The sequence below is a fragment of the Pararge aegeria genome, chromosome 14, assembly GCF_905163445.1.
Source record: "Pararge aegeria chromosome 14, ilParAegt1.1, whole genome shotgun sequence".
Taxonomy (NCBI): Eukaryota; Metazoa; Arthropoda; class Insecta; order Lepidoptera; family Nymphalidae; genus Pararge; species Pararge aegeria.
In genome coordinates, this window is record NC_053193.1 from 17,414,594 (window position 1) to 17,433,795 (window position 19,202).

General features: G+C 38.4%; 1 protein-coding gene across 2 annotated transcripts in view; it reads left to right on the forward strand.

Moving 5' to 3' along the window:
- The window catches only part of LOC120629144 (forkhead box protein K1), a 63,190-nt gene that overhangs the window by 38,773 nt on the left and 5,215 nt on the right, over nucleotides 1-19,202 (forward strand). The window contains exons 2-10 of one of the 2 annotated variants that reach the window (XM_039897939.1): nucleotides 8,006-8,169; nucleotides 10,009-10,145; nucleotides 10,915-11,015; nucleotides 12,300-12,455; nucleotides 14,422-14,577; nucleotides 15,674-15,779; nucleotides 16,593-16,707; nucleotides 17,662-17,757; nucleotides 18,570-18,672. In XM_039897939.1, the coding sequence (XP_039753873.1) occupies nucleotides 8,006-8,169; nucleotides 10,009-10,145; nucleotides 10,915-11,015; nucleotides 12,300-12,455; nucleotides 14,422-14,577; nucleotides 15,674-15,779; nucleotides 16,593-16,707; nucleotides 17,662-17,757; nucleotides 18,570-18,672 (1,134 nt within the window). Of the gene's footprint in view, nucleotides 1-8,005; nucleotides 8,170-10,008; nucleotides 10,146-10,914; nucleotides 11,016-12,299; nucleotides 12,456-14,421; nucleotides 14,578-15,670; nucleotides 15,780-16,592; nucleotides 16,708-17,661; nucleotides 17,758-18,569; nucleotides 18,673-19,202 lie in introns of both variants that reach the window. The other variant, XM_039897938.1, reaches the window with a different exon arrangement.

The window sequence follows — 19,202 nt, forward strand, 5'->3', positions numbered from 1 at the left end:
GTATAAAGACGACGACAGACATTTGCTTTCTGGTACACACTTTTTTAATAGTCATGGAGTAAATATATTATTGACTAAATAATTGGAAATGCGCATGCATACATCATCATTATAAACCCATCGCCGGCACAATGCAGGGCACGGGTCTATTTTTCAGTTTTTTTTGTTGCTCAAAAAAAATGCACCTAACTCCGAAAAGTTACAGGTGAGTGCCGGTGTTTTAACTCTGTCCCCACGTGAGGGACGTTCAGTCTAGTTAGGGCTACGGCCTCCGCTGTCACCACTTTTTTACATAGACTGCTTTATAAATTGTTCCCCTTTCAATACTGCAGACAACTTAACACTGTGCAGTTAAAAATAGGAAATAGGAAACCTTAATTCACATGTGTAAGGTTTCACCACCTCTGACCAGCAATCGGGTAGCCGAAACGTAAGTTTTGTCTCTTTCTTGCTTTATGTGGAGACAAAATATGTGAATAAGCTATCCGCCACTTATCAAAAGGTGGCGGTAGTACCTAAGTCTAATATAGAAGGGTGAGCAAGGTACATATTCATGTCTTCAAAGTTGCATGAAGTATTGCCCCATATTATGTAGAGCACACGCACATAGGTAACAACGAATGCTTCATATGTGTGACACGCACAGTCAGCGTGTTAAATAAGTAAATACTGGATAAACAATCCGCGCCGGCCGGCTGTAAAGTGTGGCAAACTAAAACAAACGGCAACTTGGAACTTGTCTTCCCAAAACAGTCGCTTAATTCTGAAAGGGCACGGGGTGAAGGACGCCCCGGCTGAGACGAACGATCGATACTGTCTGTACTACGGCCGGGTGCCGTAAGCCACAGCGTCCGATACGATTACGACATGTAAAACACTCGTAATCATCATAATTTTACACACTGCGTAAAATTATAATGTAGTAAGTAGATGAATTTCATAATGAGAAGATGTGTTCAAGCTTCGCCTTCATCAATTAAAAAAAAGAAAAATGTTTGTTACACAGTGGCGTGCACTGGGTTTTGACCAGGGTATGCATAAAGCAGGTGCTTGGCATAAAATGGTAAAACTCACCTCCAATACGAGTTATATTAAAAAATATGGGTATGCAGTGCTTTTGCGCATGTATGAAGTGCACGCCACTGTTGTTACACTGTTAAAAGATGTTGGAAAAGTGAAACTGCTGAGTTTATTCTCGGTAGAATCTGCCTTCCGAATAAGCGATGGACACTTTCAAAGGAGCTTCTAAAGCTATGCCATGATTTAAATATTAAGATCCGTAGAAGAACCGAAATTACAGACTTTGCAATATAAGGAACATTGGAGAATTGATGGACGTTGGGCTTTCAAAGTGCAAGTGTTAAGGTGGTCCGGCGACATCAAACGATTAGGAGAAAGTTGCTGGATGCAAGTGGCATAAAATTGAGGAAATTGACTTTCTGAAAATGCCCTATGTCGTATGTGCGTTATGATTAAAAAAGAAAAAATCTATGACATTAAAGATTCGAGTAATTATTTTCCTTAGAATAGTCGGCTAATAAGTTTATTAGTAATATTAGTAGTAGTAGTAGTAGTATGGTAATAGTACGGGCTATAAAAACAGGGACTACTAATAAGGGTCAGTTTTACCTGGAACGATATCGTAACGTATCTGACGCAGTGTGCATTTAGGCTTACAAATGTGTACGAATATTCATAGCTCTTATCATCTATGGAATAAAGTCTACATTTCTTCGAATTCATCGTTAACAGACCACGCTTTCGTAACAACGAATACGTTTGTACCTTATTGCTATTGCAATAGAGTCGTGTTCACTTTGCATCGGTCTTTTACGTCTGCCCCCACCCTCCGGTCTATTAGACGGTCTGAAATACGTGTACGCTGCAGTTTGTACGTAGGTACTTCATGAGGAAATTATGAAAGGTTGATTTTGTATGATTTTACTCTTTTGATATTGTAACGTGAATACTGCAGTACTCCTATACTTGTGTACTTTACTAGCAACGTATGAAATACGCACGCTATCGTAGTCTTTTCAAAAAATCGAATTTTAACATGTACCTACCTAATAGTAAAATGGAAGAAATAAAAGACATTTTATAGCACGCCAAACATTCATTAAAGAAAACAGGCAAAACCTAAGCGAGTTTTGGTCATAAAAGACCACCATATTGCTAACATTTGAAGAGGCAAGAAAGCGAGCAGTTCGAGTAGTGGACATTCCCAAATTGACTTAAACTTTGGAGCGAGCAATTTTGAGAAGCCATAAATTTTGATTCAAATTATACCACCATAAAACGGCAAAAAATACAATCGCACTGTTGTATAAAGACCATATTCAAATAACATTAGATATAAATTGCATAATATAGCGTTAGGATCGTTTCACTAGTGCATTTTGAACTCTATGTGTGAGGAGTAGAGTCCAATTTGTTTTGACTTAGAACGTAAACGACATTTATTCAGCGACGACGTAAACAAGCGCTGCTGATATTGATTTGCAAGTTAGTTACGTTGACTTTGATAACAGCAAATATTTAGATTGGGAGAATGTATAATATGATTAGAAATAGAGCTTTTTGTGACTCTGCTCGTCCGGGGAAGTACCGGAAGTGGTTGCCGGTGTATTGACAGGCACATGAGCCTTAACACCTACGCCTCAGGTTGATGGGCACGGGGTGGCACGTTACAGGACGTGTTCCTTGCGTGACCTGCGAAGTGTTACTCTGTTTCTAGGCGATATAATGCTTATAATAACGCTTACTAACTGCTTGGCAGTCAATTATTACAAAAAAGGTAGGGTTTCAAAGCGCGTGTAGGTTGTTGGGATAAAAAGTAACCTATGTCACTCTCAGCCTTCTAAACTAAATCGAAGTTAAAAATCGCGTTTAGTTATCGCTGCATTATTAAACAGCGAATCAACAAACACACTTTTGCGGTTTATAATTTTAGTTAACTTACTTCTAATCGATCTACTTCGTGTAGTGACGGTAGATCAAAAAAAATAATCAATAATGCATTTATTTCGAGTAAGCCTAATATAAGCAGTTTTGAAACGTCTTACGTCAAGTCTAATAATAGAAGTGACTTTACCACCGGTTCAGAAGGCAGACTCTACCGAGAAGAAGCCGGCAAGACACTCAGCAACAGCCGGCAAGAAACTCAGCAAATAAGATCAGAATACAAGTGTCAACATTCCTCCTCTCCCGAGAATGTCGTGCGAGGCGACTAAGGGATTACAACGGGGAACGGGAACCATCGTCCTCTGTGCTACTCGTATCACTACCATACACTGCGATGACCAACCCCTCTACCCCCAGCGTGGTAGTTGTAGGCAAAACTCTCTTTGGGAGAAGCCGTTAGTCCAGCTGTGGACTGTCGTAGGCTATTGATGACTTACTAATTGTACCGCACACTTGCAGTTTATTTTAAGGGTGCCGAAAATCCTGAACCTTAGTGGCCTTGCACATATTGCATGATAAAGTTATTAGAATGTGAGCAAACTATTGTTTTTATATAATCACGCAAAATAGTTCTCACTAAACCTATGTAAAACATTTCCTCTTTATGTGATTTAATTTAATCAACTCATAAAGTTATAAATAACGTGCTATTGTCATTGACAAAGACATACAATAATCGCCGAATATAGCAGAGTGTATACATAGTATAAATATAGTAAACCTACACGTATAGAAGACGTTACGTAAAAAGAGGGTGAGAACTAAACGTGTATATATAATATTTTATAATATTATTTTGTAAAAAAAACATTTTACTTTGGTGTGATACATTTATTGGTCTATGTTTGTTATAAGCTCTTGTTAGACAAGGGCGTCTTTGTGATCGCCCTAGCCTTAGTTTCAAGTGTACGAATGCAGTTATCACCTCACTATAATGTATAGTGTGAAACTTTCATGTATGAATGCTTCATAAGTGATAATGATTGGCCTATATGACTAAATAATTTATGGATTAAAATTTTATATTTATATGTGGTTGGTGTGGCCTAGTTGCAAAAAAAAATTAGAAGTCTTAGAGTTCTTAATGTTCTTAAAGGCGTGTGAAATTTCGCACTCGGCCAGCGAACTACGGCCCAATGGTTGATTATGGTGATGATAAATATAAAGAGGCACTCATTCGTATAGTAGTACTATTACCGGCGCTCTTTTTTAGTGTCACGACGTACAGAAGCGATTCGAGTGCGTTACATGTATAAATATATGCGGAACGGCTCGCCGCTATAAAACTGCTTTGTTTACATACAAACGGTCTATTTTCGCGTCTCGGGGCCACCACGCGTTAGATAGTGATATAATAGTAGCCTTAGTACGAGATTTGCTCGCTCGCAATAGAGGAGTCGTTTCATAGTATGGAAATACTAGAACGGGTCCTATTTGCATTGTGTTAAAGCTCAAATTTTCCTACATTCTTTCGTTCGGGCTTTAACAAAAAGTTTGTAAAACAAAAATAAGAAGTACAGCATTTGCGACTTAAAAACTAGTGATATTAGGTACATTCTACTTTGACGATACAGAGTTTAATCTTTGAAAACAACTGTTAGATTGCGAGTCACTAAATTATTTACCAAGGCTACTCATGCAGTGATTGTGCGATTAGCGGACTGATAGAAGCGAACGGTAGGTATTCTTTTGAAGATCATAAAGGAAAGAGTTGTAAACAATCCTTACTAATAACTATAACATGCCGTATTGGATTAGTTACCCTAACCTCGCGCTCCACGAGTTCTTATCAACTGAGGCCAAACAAACTTGACCCCGCCAATATATCATTGCGCGATACAATCCCATACTAATAGGAGCAATTACGAACGCGACTTGCCGGCCAAGGCGGTTTAATTGTTTATTACTACGGACTTATAGCTAGCAATGAGAATGAATGGAAATATAGTAAACATTGTGCGTTTTACTCGACTAAGTTGGTCTGAGCTCTTTCTTAGAACATTAAGGCTGGCATAAGAAGCACGGCTAGGCATAAGAAGCACGGCTAGCATGGGCAGAAGAAAATTATATCCCCGGTAAGAGGATAAAAATTTATCCTCTCCCACAGTTTTATCAACTCACAGAGCACTGGCGCACAAGTGTAAATAATATCCAAATAGCATATGTATAAAAATAAACGAGGGTTAACTTCTCTTATTCCATGTTCCCGTGCTTTAGCAGGTGGACACGTTAATTATATCCCCTGTCAGGGGATATAATCGGGGGATATAATTTTTGTCATGAAATCAAAATTATATCCTCCGCCTTAACAAGGGATTAAATTTATATGTCCACCACTCCAAGCACGGGCCACGGGCAAGGATACGTGCTAGCCGTGCAGAGTGCGTTAGAAACAGTCTTAGCTTTAGTTTTAAGTTAACGACTGTTTTTATCGCTCACTTGACTCAATGTAAATAACATGTATGGATGTGTGTTTCATAAAGGAATGGAGGAAAAAGGAGTAACATTCAAAAGGAATAACATACATACGTACATACGTGTCTAACAATTTAAACATTATGATATTTCGGCAAGGGCGTATCAAACAATTTAGCTCCACTTCTGAGGTATCGGCAATGGCGTATTCAACAGTTAAAGTCTGATACGCAAGGGCGTAACTGGCAGTTTAAACCTTAGAGAGATTTCGGCAAGATCGCATCCAACAGTATATTACTACGGAGGTATACATAGCTTGGATAACCGATGTAGGTTGGGGTACAAAAATGCTGAAATGGCAACACTAATTGCACTAGAACGGGGAATGTGAAACTCCCTATATAATATAATTAAGTATGCCCAGCAGTGGACGCCCATCAGTTGATATGCTGATGATGATGATCAGGTAGGGTTCGACGTGAGTGAGTACTTGTAAGTTGCATTTAATGGATCTATCTGTATGTAGCTGGTTACAGCAATTTAAGCGTGATATTAATTATATTGTTTTTCAACATATTAGTTGTAATTTGCAATTCGAATGAATGGCAATAGTAAACAACTCGTTGTTTTCTCTTCACACAGGCATATTATGTTGATTGTTTATGTTATATGGACTGTTAGTTGCAATTCATTTGTAGATAACTGGAAATTTAATTAAGTGTTTATTAAAGTTACATATTATGTATTTGTTAGCGAAGGTTCATTTTCGCGTGCGTAACACAGGCTTAGTTAGGCTGCAACGGTACATGATGTTCTGTTTAGTATTTAATTTGGCACAGCTTTGGCACTAGCTAACGGTTTGTTATCCGGATTATGAACACATTGATACTGGGCGAGGGGTTGTTTAGTGACTGGCTCCCGTGAGACGCTGCAGGCACCATTTAACGAAACCGCGAAATAGAAAATTAACCGAGCAGATTTACTCAGACGCGAAGAAGAGGGAGCCCTCTTTTATACCACTTATCGGAGGAGGGAAATCGTAAACAAAAGGGATGATTTTTCGTAGGTATTAGGTATATACACGTTAAATGACACGCCGCGATATATTCGCGTCATCGACATCATATCACTACCATGTACCGATTTTTCTATGTAACATACAAGTGCAATCTAAAGATTTTAAACTAAGATTTCGTGTCTAAGCAACGGTCGACATATCGATGAATCCCAAAATATTATCGTGCTTTGTTGAACTATATTTATGACAATTGCCATCTATTTATCTATATGAATAAATAAATTATAAAAATAAACACATCGCGATCTAGCCCCAAAGAAAACGTAGATTGTGTTATGGGTACTAAGACTGACGAATATTTTTATATTTAAGTAATAACCATAAATAATTATAATATTCAGACAAACACACAGACACTGAAAAACATTCATGTTCACCTCACAAACATTCCAGTTGTGGGAATCGAACCCACAGTCTCAGACTCAGAAAGCAGGGGCACTGCCCACTACGTCAATCGGCCATCAAATATTTGACTTTGACTTTTGACTTTAAATACCTACAAGTTACGTTGTCACTCGCGATTATGAACTTGAGCGGAACGTGATAGGGTTCTTGCATTAACTTCACATTGAGTTGATGAAGACGTGCATACATCGTGCAATATCATTATCATACGTGCACGTTACATAATTGCGGCGCTCCACCCACCCACTCCACTTTACGGAACCGCACTGGATATTTATGTACACGTGGATCGATATCGTTTCGCAATCACTTTATTTACTTACCTTCAGTCAGTGGCGTGCACAGGGTTTTTGACCAGGGTATGCAAAAAGAAGGAAGATGCCATAAAATAGAAAAATCCTTCAAATTTATGAGTTATACAAAAATTTTAGGGTATGCAGAGCTTTTGTGCATGTATGAAGTGCACGCCACTGCCTTCAGTGCCTCGAATGTCTAGTAGTTAGTAACGAGGTACTCCCTCGAGGCTTTTGGCCTGGTCAGAGAATCAACTCCAGGCTTCAAACGCGCTCTCAGAGATAATTGTCTGTCATTTTGTCGTCCTATGTATAAATATACTACGGCAGTACACACATCGCTGTCTAGCCGCAAAGTAAGCGTAGGTTGTGTTATGGGTAATAAGATATATATTTAGATGAGATGAATATTTTTATGAATAATATGCATAAATACTTAGAATATACATATAAATACCCCGACACTGAAAAACATTTGTATGAGATAAGTAGAGATAAAAGATGGAAATAAATATCTCGTTATATTTAAGTCGTATCTATATATATAAAATAAAGTTGTGTTTCACCATTTATAACTCAAGAACGGCTTGACCAATTTTTATGATTAATATGATCCGCGGTACGAAGTTCGCCGGGACAGCTAGTGTAATATAGCCTAGACCAGCTTTTATATGAACCTGAGTAATTACGAGTAGCTTTTGAAGGGAAACAAACAGTAACAGTATAATAGTAATTCCGTATTTTTATATCACATAAACCAATGAAGTTTCCACAACTTTTATGCCATTTGTGTTTTGGTAACACTGGAAAAACGAATTTTGTTGATTTATAAACGATCTCTTAATTCCAGATGTACTCTACGCTTTCCGTCAACAAACATTCGGCTGGACTTCCAGTCGCTGGTGGAGGAGAGCGGCGGGGGTTCCGCTGGAAGCTCTGGGCCCCCGCTGCCGCCGCTCCGCATCACGATACCAATGGACAACGATGGGCGCAGTCCGGCACCGTCTCCTACCGGTGAGTACAGAAGAGACGAAGTTAGCAGTGGCAACACTATTTAGATGAAAGCCAATCGATTCGGATAAGCTTTATCATCCATGTTTCTGAGCTCATGGGAATTAAATGAATCCAAATTGCTAGGACTGGGGTTGAAGCCGGAAATAACCGATATTTATTTCGGTTAAACCCGTTTTGTTTGTATAAGTGTCTCGTTGAATAATGCACAGGAACTTAATTAAACGATGTTAATATAAGTTAATAGAAATAGTGTACCAACTATAACCAGACGAATATATGGTTAGGTCTGATTACTGGACAAATGTTAATTCTTGTAAAACTGAATCCGAATGAGATAAGTCTGTGGTTGCTGAAATTAAAAAAATAACAACGTGGTTGCAATGCCCTCTCGTCATCTTCGTTAACCAAAAGACATGCTCATGATGATAACATTCAAATAATTTGGATTTCGGCTTAATAGTACACTGAGTCAAAGATATTTGACGTACGCCCGTACCCCACTTCGCATCCTAAGTACGAAATTGAACACGAGCGGTCATTCAACCCAGACAACGCTGGTACAAGGAAACCACTCTTTAATTAACCGGCTAAAGGATATGGTTTCCTGACCATCATCATTATCAACCCAATACCGGCCCACTACAGGGCGAGAGTCTCCTTTCAGAATGAGGCGGGTTTAGGCCGTAGTACACCAAGCTTGCCAAGTGCGGATTGGTAGACTTAACACCTTCTGGGAACGTTATGAACAGCTCTCAGACATATAGGTTTCCTCACGATATTTTCCTTCAACGTTAAAGCAAGCGATATATTAAATTCCTTAAATTACAAACGCACATAACTCCGAAAAGTCGAGAGGTGCGTGCCGGGTATCCAACTCGGTCTGCCCGAAATTGAAGCCAAAGCTTTAACCTTGGCTTTATGTTTTTTTTAAGACAAACTCTCTATTAATGCCCTCAAAATGGACACTACCTGGTTCGAAATTGGTTTGGAAAAATACCAGAAAGCTGTAGTTTATTACATTACATCTAACAGTTATTGTTCTACAACTTTTTTTTTAGCTTGTTAGTTCGTAAAATATAGATTCTCTACTTTTTACTACTCTGTGATGTAACATCGGCGACGGCGCGCGAACCACGACTCATCGTATATCGACACATGTATTTGGTTTCACAGTGTAATGTCACTTTACAGAAATAATATAAAATAAATTAATACTTAATATTGAAAAGTCGTACAAGAGTTGTTAGTTGTAATGACAAGAACTAGAAGGCCGAGAACTTTCTGGTATTTTTGAAGTTATACTATTTTGGCGCGTTATGGAAAAATTATGAGAGTAAATATTTACGATGCGCGCGCTTTATCAACCTTCACAGCACTGACGCACAAGTGGAAATAATATCCAAATAATATATGTGTAATAAATAGTAAACGGAGGTAAACTTCTCCTATTCCATGTTCCAGTGATTTAGCAGGTGGACGGACACGTTTAATTATATTCCTTGTTAGGGGTTATAATGAGGGGATATAATTTAGATCTCCCCCACGTGCTAGCCCTGCTGACATTAGCTATAGTCAACATTTTAGTTTACAACTAGATAATAAGTTATGATAAAACTTTCAATGTATTAAATACCTTTTTTCTAGTGTTAGTGTAGTTTTTTATACAAACGTAGAATAAGGCGAACGATAAAATTTTTAAAAATCACTTTATCTTGTTACGCCAAAGAAATATGACTTATAACGTGTCGACATAAGTACAAACACGTTTTTTTTATTTACTTAAACCTGTATATGCATAAAGAGCTTGTGTAAATTGGTGTTTAAATCTTATATTTTCAGGCACCATAAGTGCTACAAACAGCTGCCCTACATCGCCGCGGGGCGCTGGTTCTTCCGGGCGACGGCATCCTGACCTGGGCCTCGTGGCGCAGTACGCGGCGCTGGCGGAGCACCGGCCGAACTCAAATGGCACCGCTGTGAGTATAGAATATACTAGGACAATACACACATCGCCATCTAGCCCCAAAGTAAGCGTAGCTTGTGCTACGGGTACTAAGATAGCTGATGAATATTTTTTTATGAATATAATACACATAAGTATATAATTCAGCATTGCTGTAAGGCTACAACCTTGTGTGGTAGAGAAGCTTGGCATGCGGGGAAGGTCTTCCCCCCTTCTTCTTAACTTCATGTCCTGTGGTAGGTTGCCTGGCAGAGGTCGCTTTTAAGCGATAAGGCCGCCTATTGAACCTTTTCATTCTTTCTTTCTTTCTTACAATTGTTTTTGAAGTAAGACTTCTTTAGGCGCGACTAGGGACTAACTCAGATTTTTTCTGACGGAAGTAACGGTTACGATCAGACGTCTGTGTAGTTTCCGCTATTCAAAAATAATAATTTGGATTCGTCGTAACTTCGTAAGTATGTGTCATATACCACACACACTTCTTGACTTATACGCCAGCTAGTGGCCATTATTATAATCAATTAGGATTATTTATTTCCAATATTGTCAAACGGATCATCGTGAATAGCAAAGCAAATAAAAAAAAAATTTAAATTGCAAAGTTTTTTGAAAATCTCTAAATATACTTGTTTATTTATTACTTTTTAATAAATAGTAAAAAACAGGCTAGCCCGCTACCATCTTAGACTGCTTCATAGCTTGCGTGGGTGAGATTGCAGTCAACCTCTAACCTGTAGTGGAATAAAAAAAAAACATACTTATTTAAACCTTATACATTCCAGGCTTCATCCACATCCGATTCGGGCTACAACTCTCGCGATGCCAGAGATCGTGAGCATCGTGACAGCCGTGACGGCCGTGACGACGCCAAACCACCGTACAGGTACGTTGAACTGCTACAAAACTCACTGTTAAATGAGGAAAATACTATAAGTATTTATGTATATGTATTATTCACTAGCGTTCCCTCTCGTCTCGGCCGAGCATAAGTCAACCTTAAAAAATAGACATATGCTGTCGCGGACTTTTTTCTAGAACTTTTAAAGAGGGAACAACTTGGTCATACATGAATACTAACCTTTAACCGTTTACGCAGCGCACGTAGCGGAAGCTCTCAAAAGTAGAAAAAACTCCCGATTTTTTGGATGAACATTCTTCATTGGTGCTATGCTCCTATTGATCTAAGCGTATATATAGCCTTAGAAAATGGGCTATACACCACTGAAATAATTTTTCTAACCGGACCGGTAGTTCCTGAGATCATCGCCTTTATGTAAACAAACCAACATTTATATATTAATATCGATCAGTCGTCTTGGTACCCATAAAACAACGCTTGTTTTGGGACTAGATGGCGTTGTGTCTATTGTGCTATATTTATTTTTATATGTTTATATATTTCTGAAGCAGCCAGAATCAGAGCCATCATTGATGGACGTCCATCAATGCCTCTTATGGCAAAGGCTTGAATAGCACTTTTCCAAACATGTCTGCATTGCAATTTATTTTGCCTAATTTTATTACTTTTTAAAATATATGACGAACAACGAACTACAATATTCTGTCCCGCGTTGAAATGTTCATTAGCTTTTTTTTTTCTCTCCAACAAACGGATATATGTGCAAGGCATCGAAATTTAAATAAAACTGATAAGCTACCTCCTCGGTTGCCACGTTTCAGAGTTAAATAAGGCCTTAAAGGACTTGAATCCGGCCGTAAAATAAAAAAAAAAAAAAAAAGAGTTAAATATCGTTCTATTTTTAAAATTACACGGCAGGCACTGCGTTTCTACGATTTTCATACAACTTTTCGCATGCATTTGGCCAGTACAGCAATACCGATTGATCTCCAGGAAGGTTGTCAATATAATTTTGACGGCCGATTGGCGCAGTTCGCAGCGACCCTGCTTTCTGAGTCCAAGGCCGTGGGTTCGATACCCACAACTGGAATGTTTGTGTGATGAGCATGAATGTTTTTCAGTGTCTGGGTGTTTATATGTATATTATAAGTATTTATGTATTATATTCATAAAAATATTCAACAGCTATCTTAGTACCCATAACACAAGCTACGCTTACTTTGGGGCTAGATGGCGATGTGTGTATTGTCGTAGTATATTAATATTAAATAACGTTCCAGTTTCCATGCTTGTTAACGCTATTCGCAGCTACGCCCAGCTGATTGTGCAGGCGGTGGCGTCGGCGCCGGACAAGCAGCTGACGTTGAGCGGCATCTACAGCTACATCACGAAGCACTACCCGTACTACCGCACCGCGGACAAGGGCTGGCAGAACTCCATCCGGCACAACCTGTCGCTCAACCGGTGAGTGTGTGTGTCCTAAGTGTCCACAAGAACTATACTTCCTTTTACAATCCCATCTTTCGCATGTCAAAGTTAAAGTCAAAGTCTTCTTTCAAGTTTCTTTATTCAAATAGGCACATAGATGGCACTTTTGATGCGTTATTATATACAAAATGTGTACATAGCAGTGAGTAGTACCGCCTTTCAAGTAGTCGTAATATTGTCATTTTTAAGAAAAGTAAACTAAATGAATTTTTAAAAATTAATTTATTAGGCACTATTCCACATAATCTTTAGGGAAATTATTTATATATTTATTTTTTTAAGTGTTTCTTTTTTGTTTCAACTTTAATTTTATCTTTACTTTTTGTTTAATTTAATACCAAGTTGTGTACACATACATTGGGTTTTAGCGTAGAACAAAACTTGTTATTGCTTATATTTAGATTGTACTTTTAGTTATTACCTGTTTTGTGTTATAAAAAATAAAAAATAGTAACAATGTTAAGGATGGCACATAAATTTTCATTAATTAACAGTATTATTGAAGCTGAATACCTAGTTTCTTAGCAGTAGGTAAGGCTTCGGCTTTCCTTTCGTGGAGACCACACCACTGACTTTTCGGAGCTATGTGCATTTTAACTTAGCAATTTAAATATCACTTGCTTTAAACGGTGAAGAAAAACATCGTGAGGAAACATGCATGCCTCAGAGTTCTCCATAATGTTCTCAACAGCGTGTGAAGTCCACCAATCCACAATTGGCCTGCGTGGTGACCTAAACTCCCGTCGGTAATAGGTTGATGCTGATGATGACGATGATGAAGGGACATAATTTTTGTCTCCAGCAGGCAGGAGACAAAAATTATATCCCCTGACAAGTAATATGATTTTTTCCTTTACACAATTACGAAAACATTTTTTAATATAAATAAGAAAACCTTCATACAGATATATAAGACATATGTAAGACCTTTATTGGAGTATGCTTTCCAGGTCTGGAGTCCCTATTTTGTTAAGGATATAGAAATGCTTGAAAAGGTTCAGAGAAGATCCACTAAACTGCCAAGAAAATTGAGAAATCTTTCATATGAGCAAAGGCTTGCAAACCTGGGACTCAGCACCCTCAAAAGTAGGCGAGAAAGAGGCGATCTCATTGAAACTTATAAAATATTAAATAAGTATTACGACATTCCGAATTTTGAGGAAATATTTTCAAAAAAGAGTAACCCCAGATTAAGGAGCTATGGTCTCAAACTTGATTACAGCAGGCATCGTCTAATCCTTCCAAGCACTTTATCAGCAATAGAGTTATACAAATGTGGCATGCCTTGCCTGAAGATGTGGTGACTGCAGAATCACTGAATCAGTTTAAGAATAGACTGGATAAACATCAAAAAGACAAAGAGCGCAAGAAATGATATAGACGCATCAGCGAAAGCTGCTTAGTCTATTATATAATAATAATAATAATAATGAAAGTGTCCACCTGCTAAAGCATGGAAACATGGAATAGGAGAAGTTAACCCTGTTTATTATTACACATATATTATTTGGACATATTATTTCCACTTGTGCACCAATGCTCTGAGAGTTGATAAAGCTGTGGGAGAAGATAAATTTTTATCATTTTCCCGGGGAGACAATTGTATCCTGCCCATGCTAGCCCTGCAGCATCAGCTCAGTTCTTGAGTTATAAATGTTGTTACTAACACAACTTTCTTTTATATATATATACTAGCTGTCCCGACGAACTTCGTATTTTGATAAATGTTATATTTTAGTACTTATTATCCTATTCCGGTCTAAGACAGCCGTTCCTGAGTTATAAATGGTGTAACTAACACAACATTCTTTTATGTATATAGATGACACTGATAGATTTCCCCGGGGAGTTAATTGTCTCCTGTCAATGTTAGCTGTACAAGTGAGCTTGCACTCGAGGGTGGACAAGCGTATTAACCACCTCACACGCGCGTTTCCCGCAGGTACTTCATCAAGGTGCCCCGCAGCCAGGAGGAGCCGGGCAAGGGCAGCTTCTGGCGCATCGACCCGCAGAGCGAGGGCAAGCTCATTGAGCTGGCCTTCCGCCCGCGGCGCCCGCGCGGCGTGCAGTTCCGCGCGCCCTTCGGCCTCTCCTCCAGGTATTAATGGCCCCTGCCAAGCGTTACCCAGCCTACGGGGCAGGTCTCCGGCTCCCCTTATAGGGGGACCGGAGCGCTGCCCCCTAGGCTATCTTTACCCGGCTGCCCACTTTAAATTTCGGAGTTATGGCCGTTTCAAGCAATACAATATCGCTTGCTGCAACCGTGATGGAAAACAACGTGAGAAAAACTTCGTGCCTGAATTTTTTTCCTTAATGTTCTCTAAGGGCATGTGAAGTCTACTAATCTTCGTGGACAAATGCCTTGAAAGTTTATTTTATTTATACAATTTATTTGTAAACCACAAATAGTAAAAAAAAAAACAATGGACACAACAAAAATAAACTTAAAAAGTAGGATACAAAGGGCGGCCTTATCGCTTAGTAGCGATCTCTTCCAGGCAACCTTAGGATTAGGAAAACCAAGGGAAACCGATTGGTGAGATTACACACATAAAATATTAATAATAATAAATATAAAAAATAATAAACTAATATATACTAAAACATACTTAAAAAGTATGTTTTAGTATATATTAGTTTTTAAACATACTTAAATAGTACATACTTTAAAAGTTCTGACAGAAGACCCGTGCGTTGTTTCTATTGGGCTCTAAACGACCCGGTTGATAATAATAAAGAATTCGCTTTAAAGCCTAATATTTTGCAAACTGAGCCCTGAATCGAACAATGTTTTTAACACTCCCGCAACATCTGTTAGAACTTTTTTAACTAAAATTCACTATAACGGTTTTGGCGGCAGCCTTTCTCCGGTGGATAACTTAGACTCGCTTGTAAACATAGATAAAGAAGATTTTTTTTTTTTAATTTGTGTTTGTAAAACGCCTTATAAAAAGCTTTAGGGTCACTCAGCGGACGATGGAGAGAGGTCTACGGACTAGTTAGTTGCTGGGAGTCCCCGGAAGCATGCGGCCCAAGGCCGTCGATTATGGAAAAGACCTATGTCCAGCAGTAGGCGGCAATCGTTGAATTGATGATGATGGTGATTTGTTTGTGATTGCTTGCAAGACCGTTTGTAATTGCATCACATTCATTTAATTTCATAAAGTGCTTTAATTCTTTATATTTTCCAGAAGTGCTCCGACGTCGCCGTCCCAAGTGGGCATGTCTGGGCTGGTGACTCCTGAGGAGCTGTCGCGGGAGCCGACACCTGATCTTTTCACTGGCGAGGAGCATGAACAGGTATTGATGTGGACTGTGTGTGACAGGATTCTATGTTTTACTCCACTCATTGATACCAACGTTGTTTGGCAATTTAGCTAGGGTTATTTTATTTATTTCTCTATTCAGTTACAATTCCAACACAACGTTATCTACATAACACAATAATTATAATTTATCAAAAAATAAATGAATGATCTAATGTACACAACTAAAAGGGTTCCACCCTGTGAGGGCGCTATAACCCGATCAAAACCAGTATTATTTTACTAGGGAAACATATTAGGTAACATGTACCTTACACATAACTTCAGTTTATTCTTGACTTGGAGTAAGATGTCTGATTTACATAAATAACATCGTAGCATTTTTTAATTTAATTTGACACTAATAGCATCGAGAGCTACAAGTCACCTATATGACCGAGTTTTATCCCTGGGAAGCAAGTTCTAATTCAAAAAAAAAATGCGTGTTGTTATACACCAATCCGCACTGGGTTAGCGTGGTGGACTGCGGCCTTGACCCCTTCTCATTGTGGAAGACCCGTGCCCTTTAATGGCCCGGTAAAGGGTTGATATGATGATATGTGTTCTAGGCAATTAAATATCACTCTTTTTTTTTTTTTAAACATTGTGAGAAAACATACATGCCTGAAAGTTAAAAATATTGATATTGTTTAAAATCATGATCACCACATCCAGCCTGGTGGACTACGGCCAATCTCCTTTTTATTCTGAAAGGTGACTGATCTTCTATAGTGGGTCCGGTGATGGATGATGATGATCATGATATTGATGATGATGGTGATGATGGTGATGATGACGTGTCCCGCAGGCGGGCCAGCAGCGGCTCAACAACAACAACAACAACAACGGCGGCAACAGCCAGTCCACGCAGTACTTGTTCCCGCAGCGGAGCACCGTCAGCCAGAGCGCGCCCGGCTCGCCGGGTACGTGCTGTCCCTATAGCCATCAATTAATAACAATTTTTATATCAACCACATTTCATACAACAACATTTGTACACGCTTTTCTTTAGCTTCACCTGTATGTTTGTTTGTAACCCTTTTCAAACGGTCTGAATTCGTTAAAACTTTGTAGATATATCGAGGACCGAAGACAATACACAAATTTTATTTAATTACTAGATATTCCCTGCGGGTTCTCCCGCGTAAATTTCGGGACGCAGCGTACATAGCCTACACCTATAGTCATACATCAGATTTTCGACAAACATTTTGTTATCTTTCGTCAAAATATATATATATATTTTTTTAAAGTATCCTACATTACTTCTGATACCTGAATACGTGTACAAAGTTTCATGGTTAAGTAGTTTTCGCGCGAAAGCGAAACAAACACACTTACATTCACATTTTTAATATTAGGATATTAGGAGGATTCCATTTCTCAATATGCAAAATAAGATTTTTGATAAGTTATATAATTTTCATCTGGAAAGGAAAGGAATGATATAATTCCTTTAGTAGATTGAAATTAAAATTAAAATTATATTATGATTAAGTGTAAATTTAAAATATTCTACTTTAATTTTTTGCTCAATATTTTTGTTAATTCCATTAAAAAATTGTCCCATCAATGGCAAATTTTGTCTTTCACAAGGTATTATTTTTCCAAACTGCATTTTTTATGTTTGCTATGATGATTATAAAAAATATCAATTTGACTTTGACTTTGACTTTAAAAACAGCATTGGAATGTGAGCTAGCAAACGAAGAGTGGACCACACGGTGGCCAAGCGCTCTCTACGCTTTATACACTTCAATCAACACTCTATGCCACATAATACAAAGCTTAAATTGCAATGCTATAATTGGATTCGAGTCTGTGTTGAGTCGAAATGGGGCTGCTTTCTTCACGGAGATTTCGTTGTGTTGTCACAGGTTCGGGGCTGTCATACAACCCGGGCGGCAGCGGGCTCGTCATGACGGGCCACCAGATCACCGTCGTAACCAACGGCGCGGGCGGCGAGAGAGAAGGTAACATACAAAAACCATCATAACAAACTAAGATACGGAGAAAAAGTATATATTGTAAGTGTCCACGGACACCGCACTGATACAGTTGTAGACTTAATAGGTTATTTGCCAGCTTCTATATCTTCTACATTTAACGAATGCGATTTTAAAGCTAGAAATTGTTTAAATAATCACAATTTTCAGTACTTGATATAAGAATCAATAAGAAAAATTAAATTACACATAAGTGCCGTGCAAAGGCTCCATTTGGGTTGATTGCAATGACGTCATATATTATAAAAATTAAGCTCAATTTGCTATACTCCGCGAAAAGCAGGAGAATCTGTGTGGTGTTGACTTTACAATTATTCATTGTAAAGTCAACACCACACATCCTCATCTCCTGAGGATGCTCCGGTTTCGGAGCGAAACGTGCCTATATTGCCGAAGATCTGTTTGGTGTGGAGTATAAGGATTGAAGAAATTATAAATAACACCATACAGATTCTCCTGCTGTTCGCGGAGTATAGCAAATTAAGCTTAATTTTGATAATATATCATGGATTTCCGCAAAGTAACGCCTGATTCTAACTATCCAATATCCAAATGCAATGACGTCCCAAACTCCCAAGTATCGCTCTTTAAAACCACGCTTGAATTTGTCAGCTATCGAAATAATGCCAGCACAAACAGTGTTTTTAGTTTTATATTTTTGGACGGTATAATGAATTTGTCAAGTTAGATTATAGTTGCCAGATGAAGATTTTTTGCCGTACATATAAATAAACAATGTATTTATTATTTAATTTATTAATTATCTTGTTTAATCGTAGAAAAGTACGTGGTGAACACGTCCGGAGGCGGTCTCGTGTCGCTGCCTGAGGAGGAAGTGCAGGCGGCCAATTTGCTGTTGCACCAACACGAGCCGTATTACGCGTATGTATATGTACAGATAATATTGCGCGTATGCAGATACATATAATACTATATGTTGCCCGCGACTTCGTCTGCGTTTGATTTTGTTTTTTGATGTGGCATTCAATTTAGTTGTAGTTCTAAAAAAAAAAAGTATTCTGTATCGCTAAGCCTTAAATGAGGGGTTTGCTGCTATCCGCTGAGGACTTCTGTCCTCTATCTCTAACCACATTTTAGGCAAAATTAAACTCTATAGTAGAAAAATAATTATTTAAATCGGTTATAATTTGTCGGAGTTATGGTGTAAAATCGTCAAATACTTTCATCCCCTCTCCCAAAGGAACCGAGCTTAATGTCGGGATAAAAAGTATCCTATATTACTTCCAACACTTCCAAGAATATGTGTACAAAGTTCCATGAGGATCGGTTAAGTAGTTTTTGCGTGAAAGCGTAACAAACGAACTTACATTGACATTTATAATATTAGTACGGATTACGCGTATGCAGATACAGATAATATTACGCGTATGCAGATACAGATAATATTACGT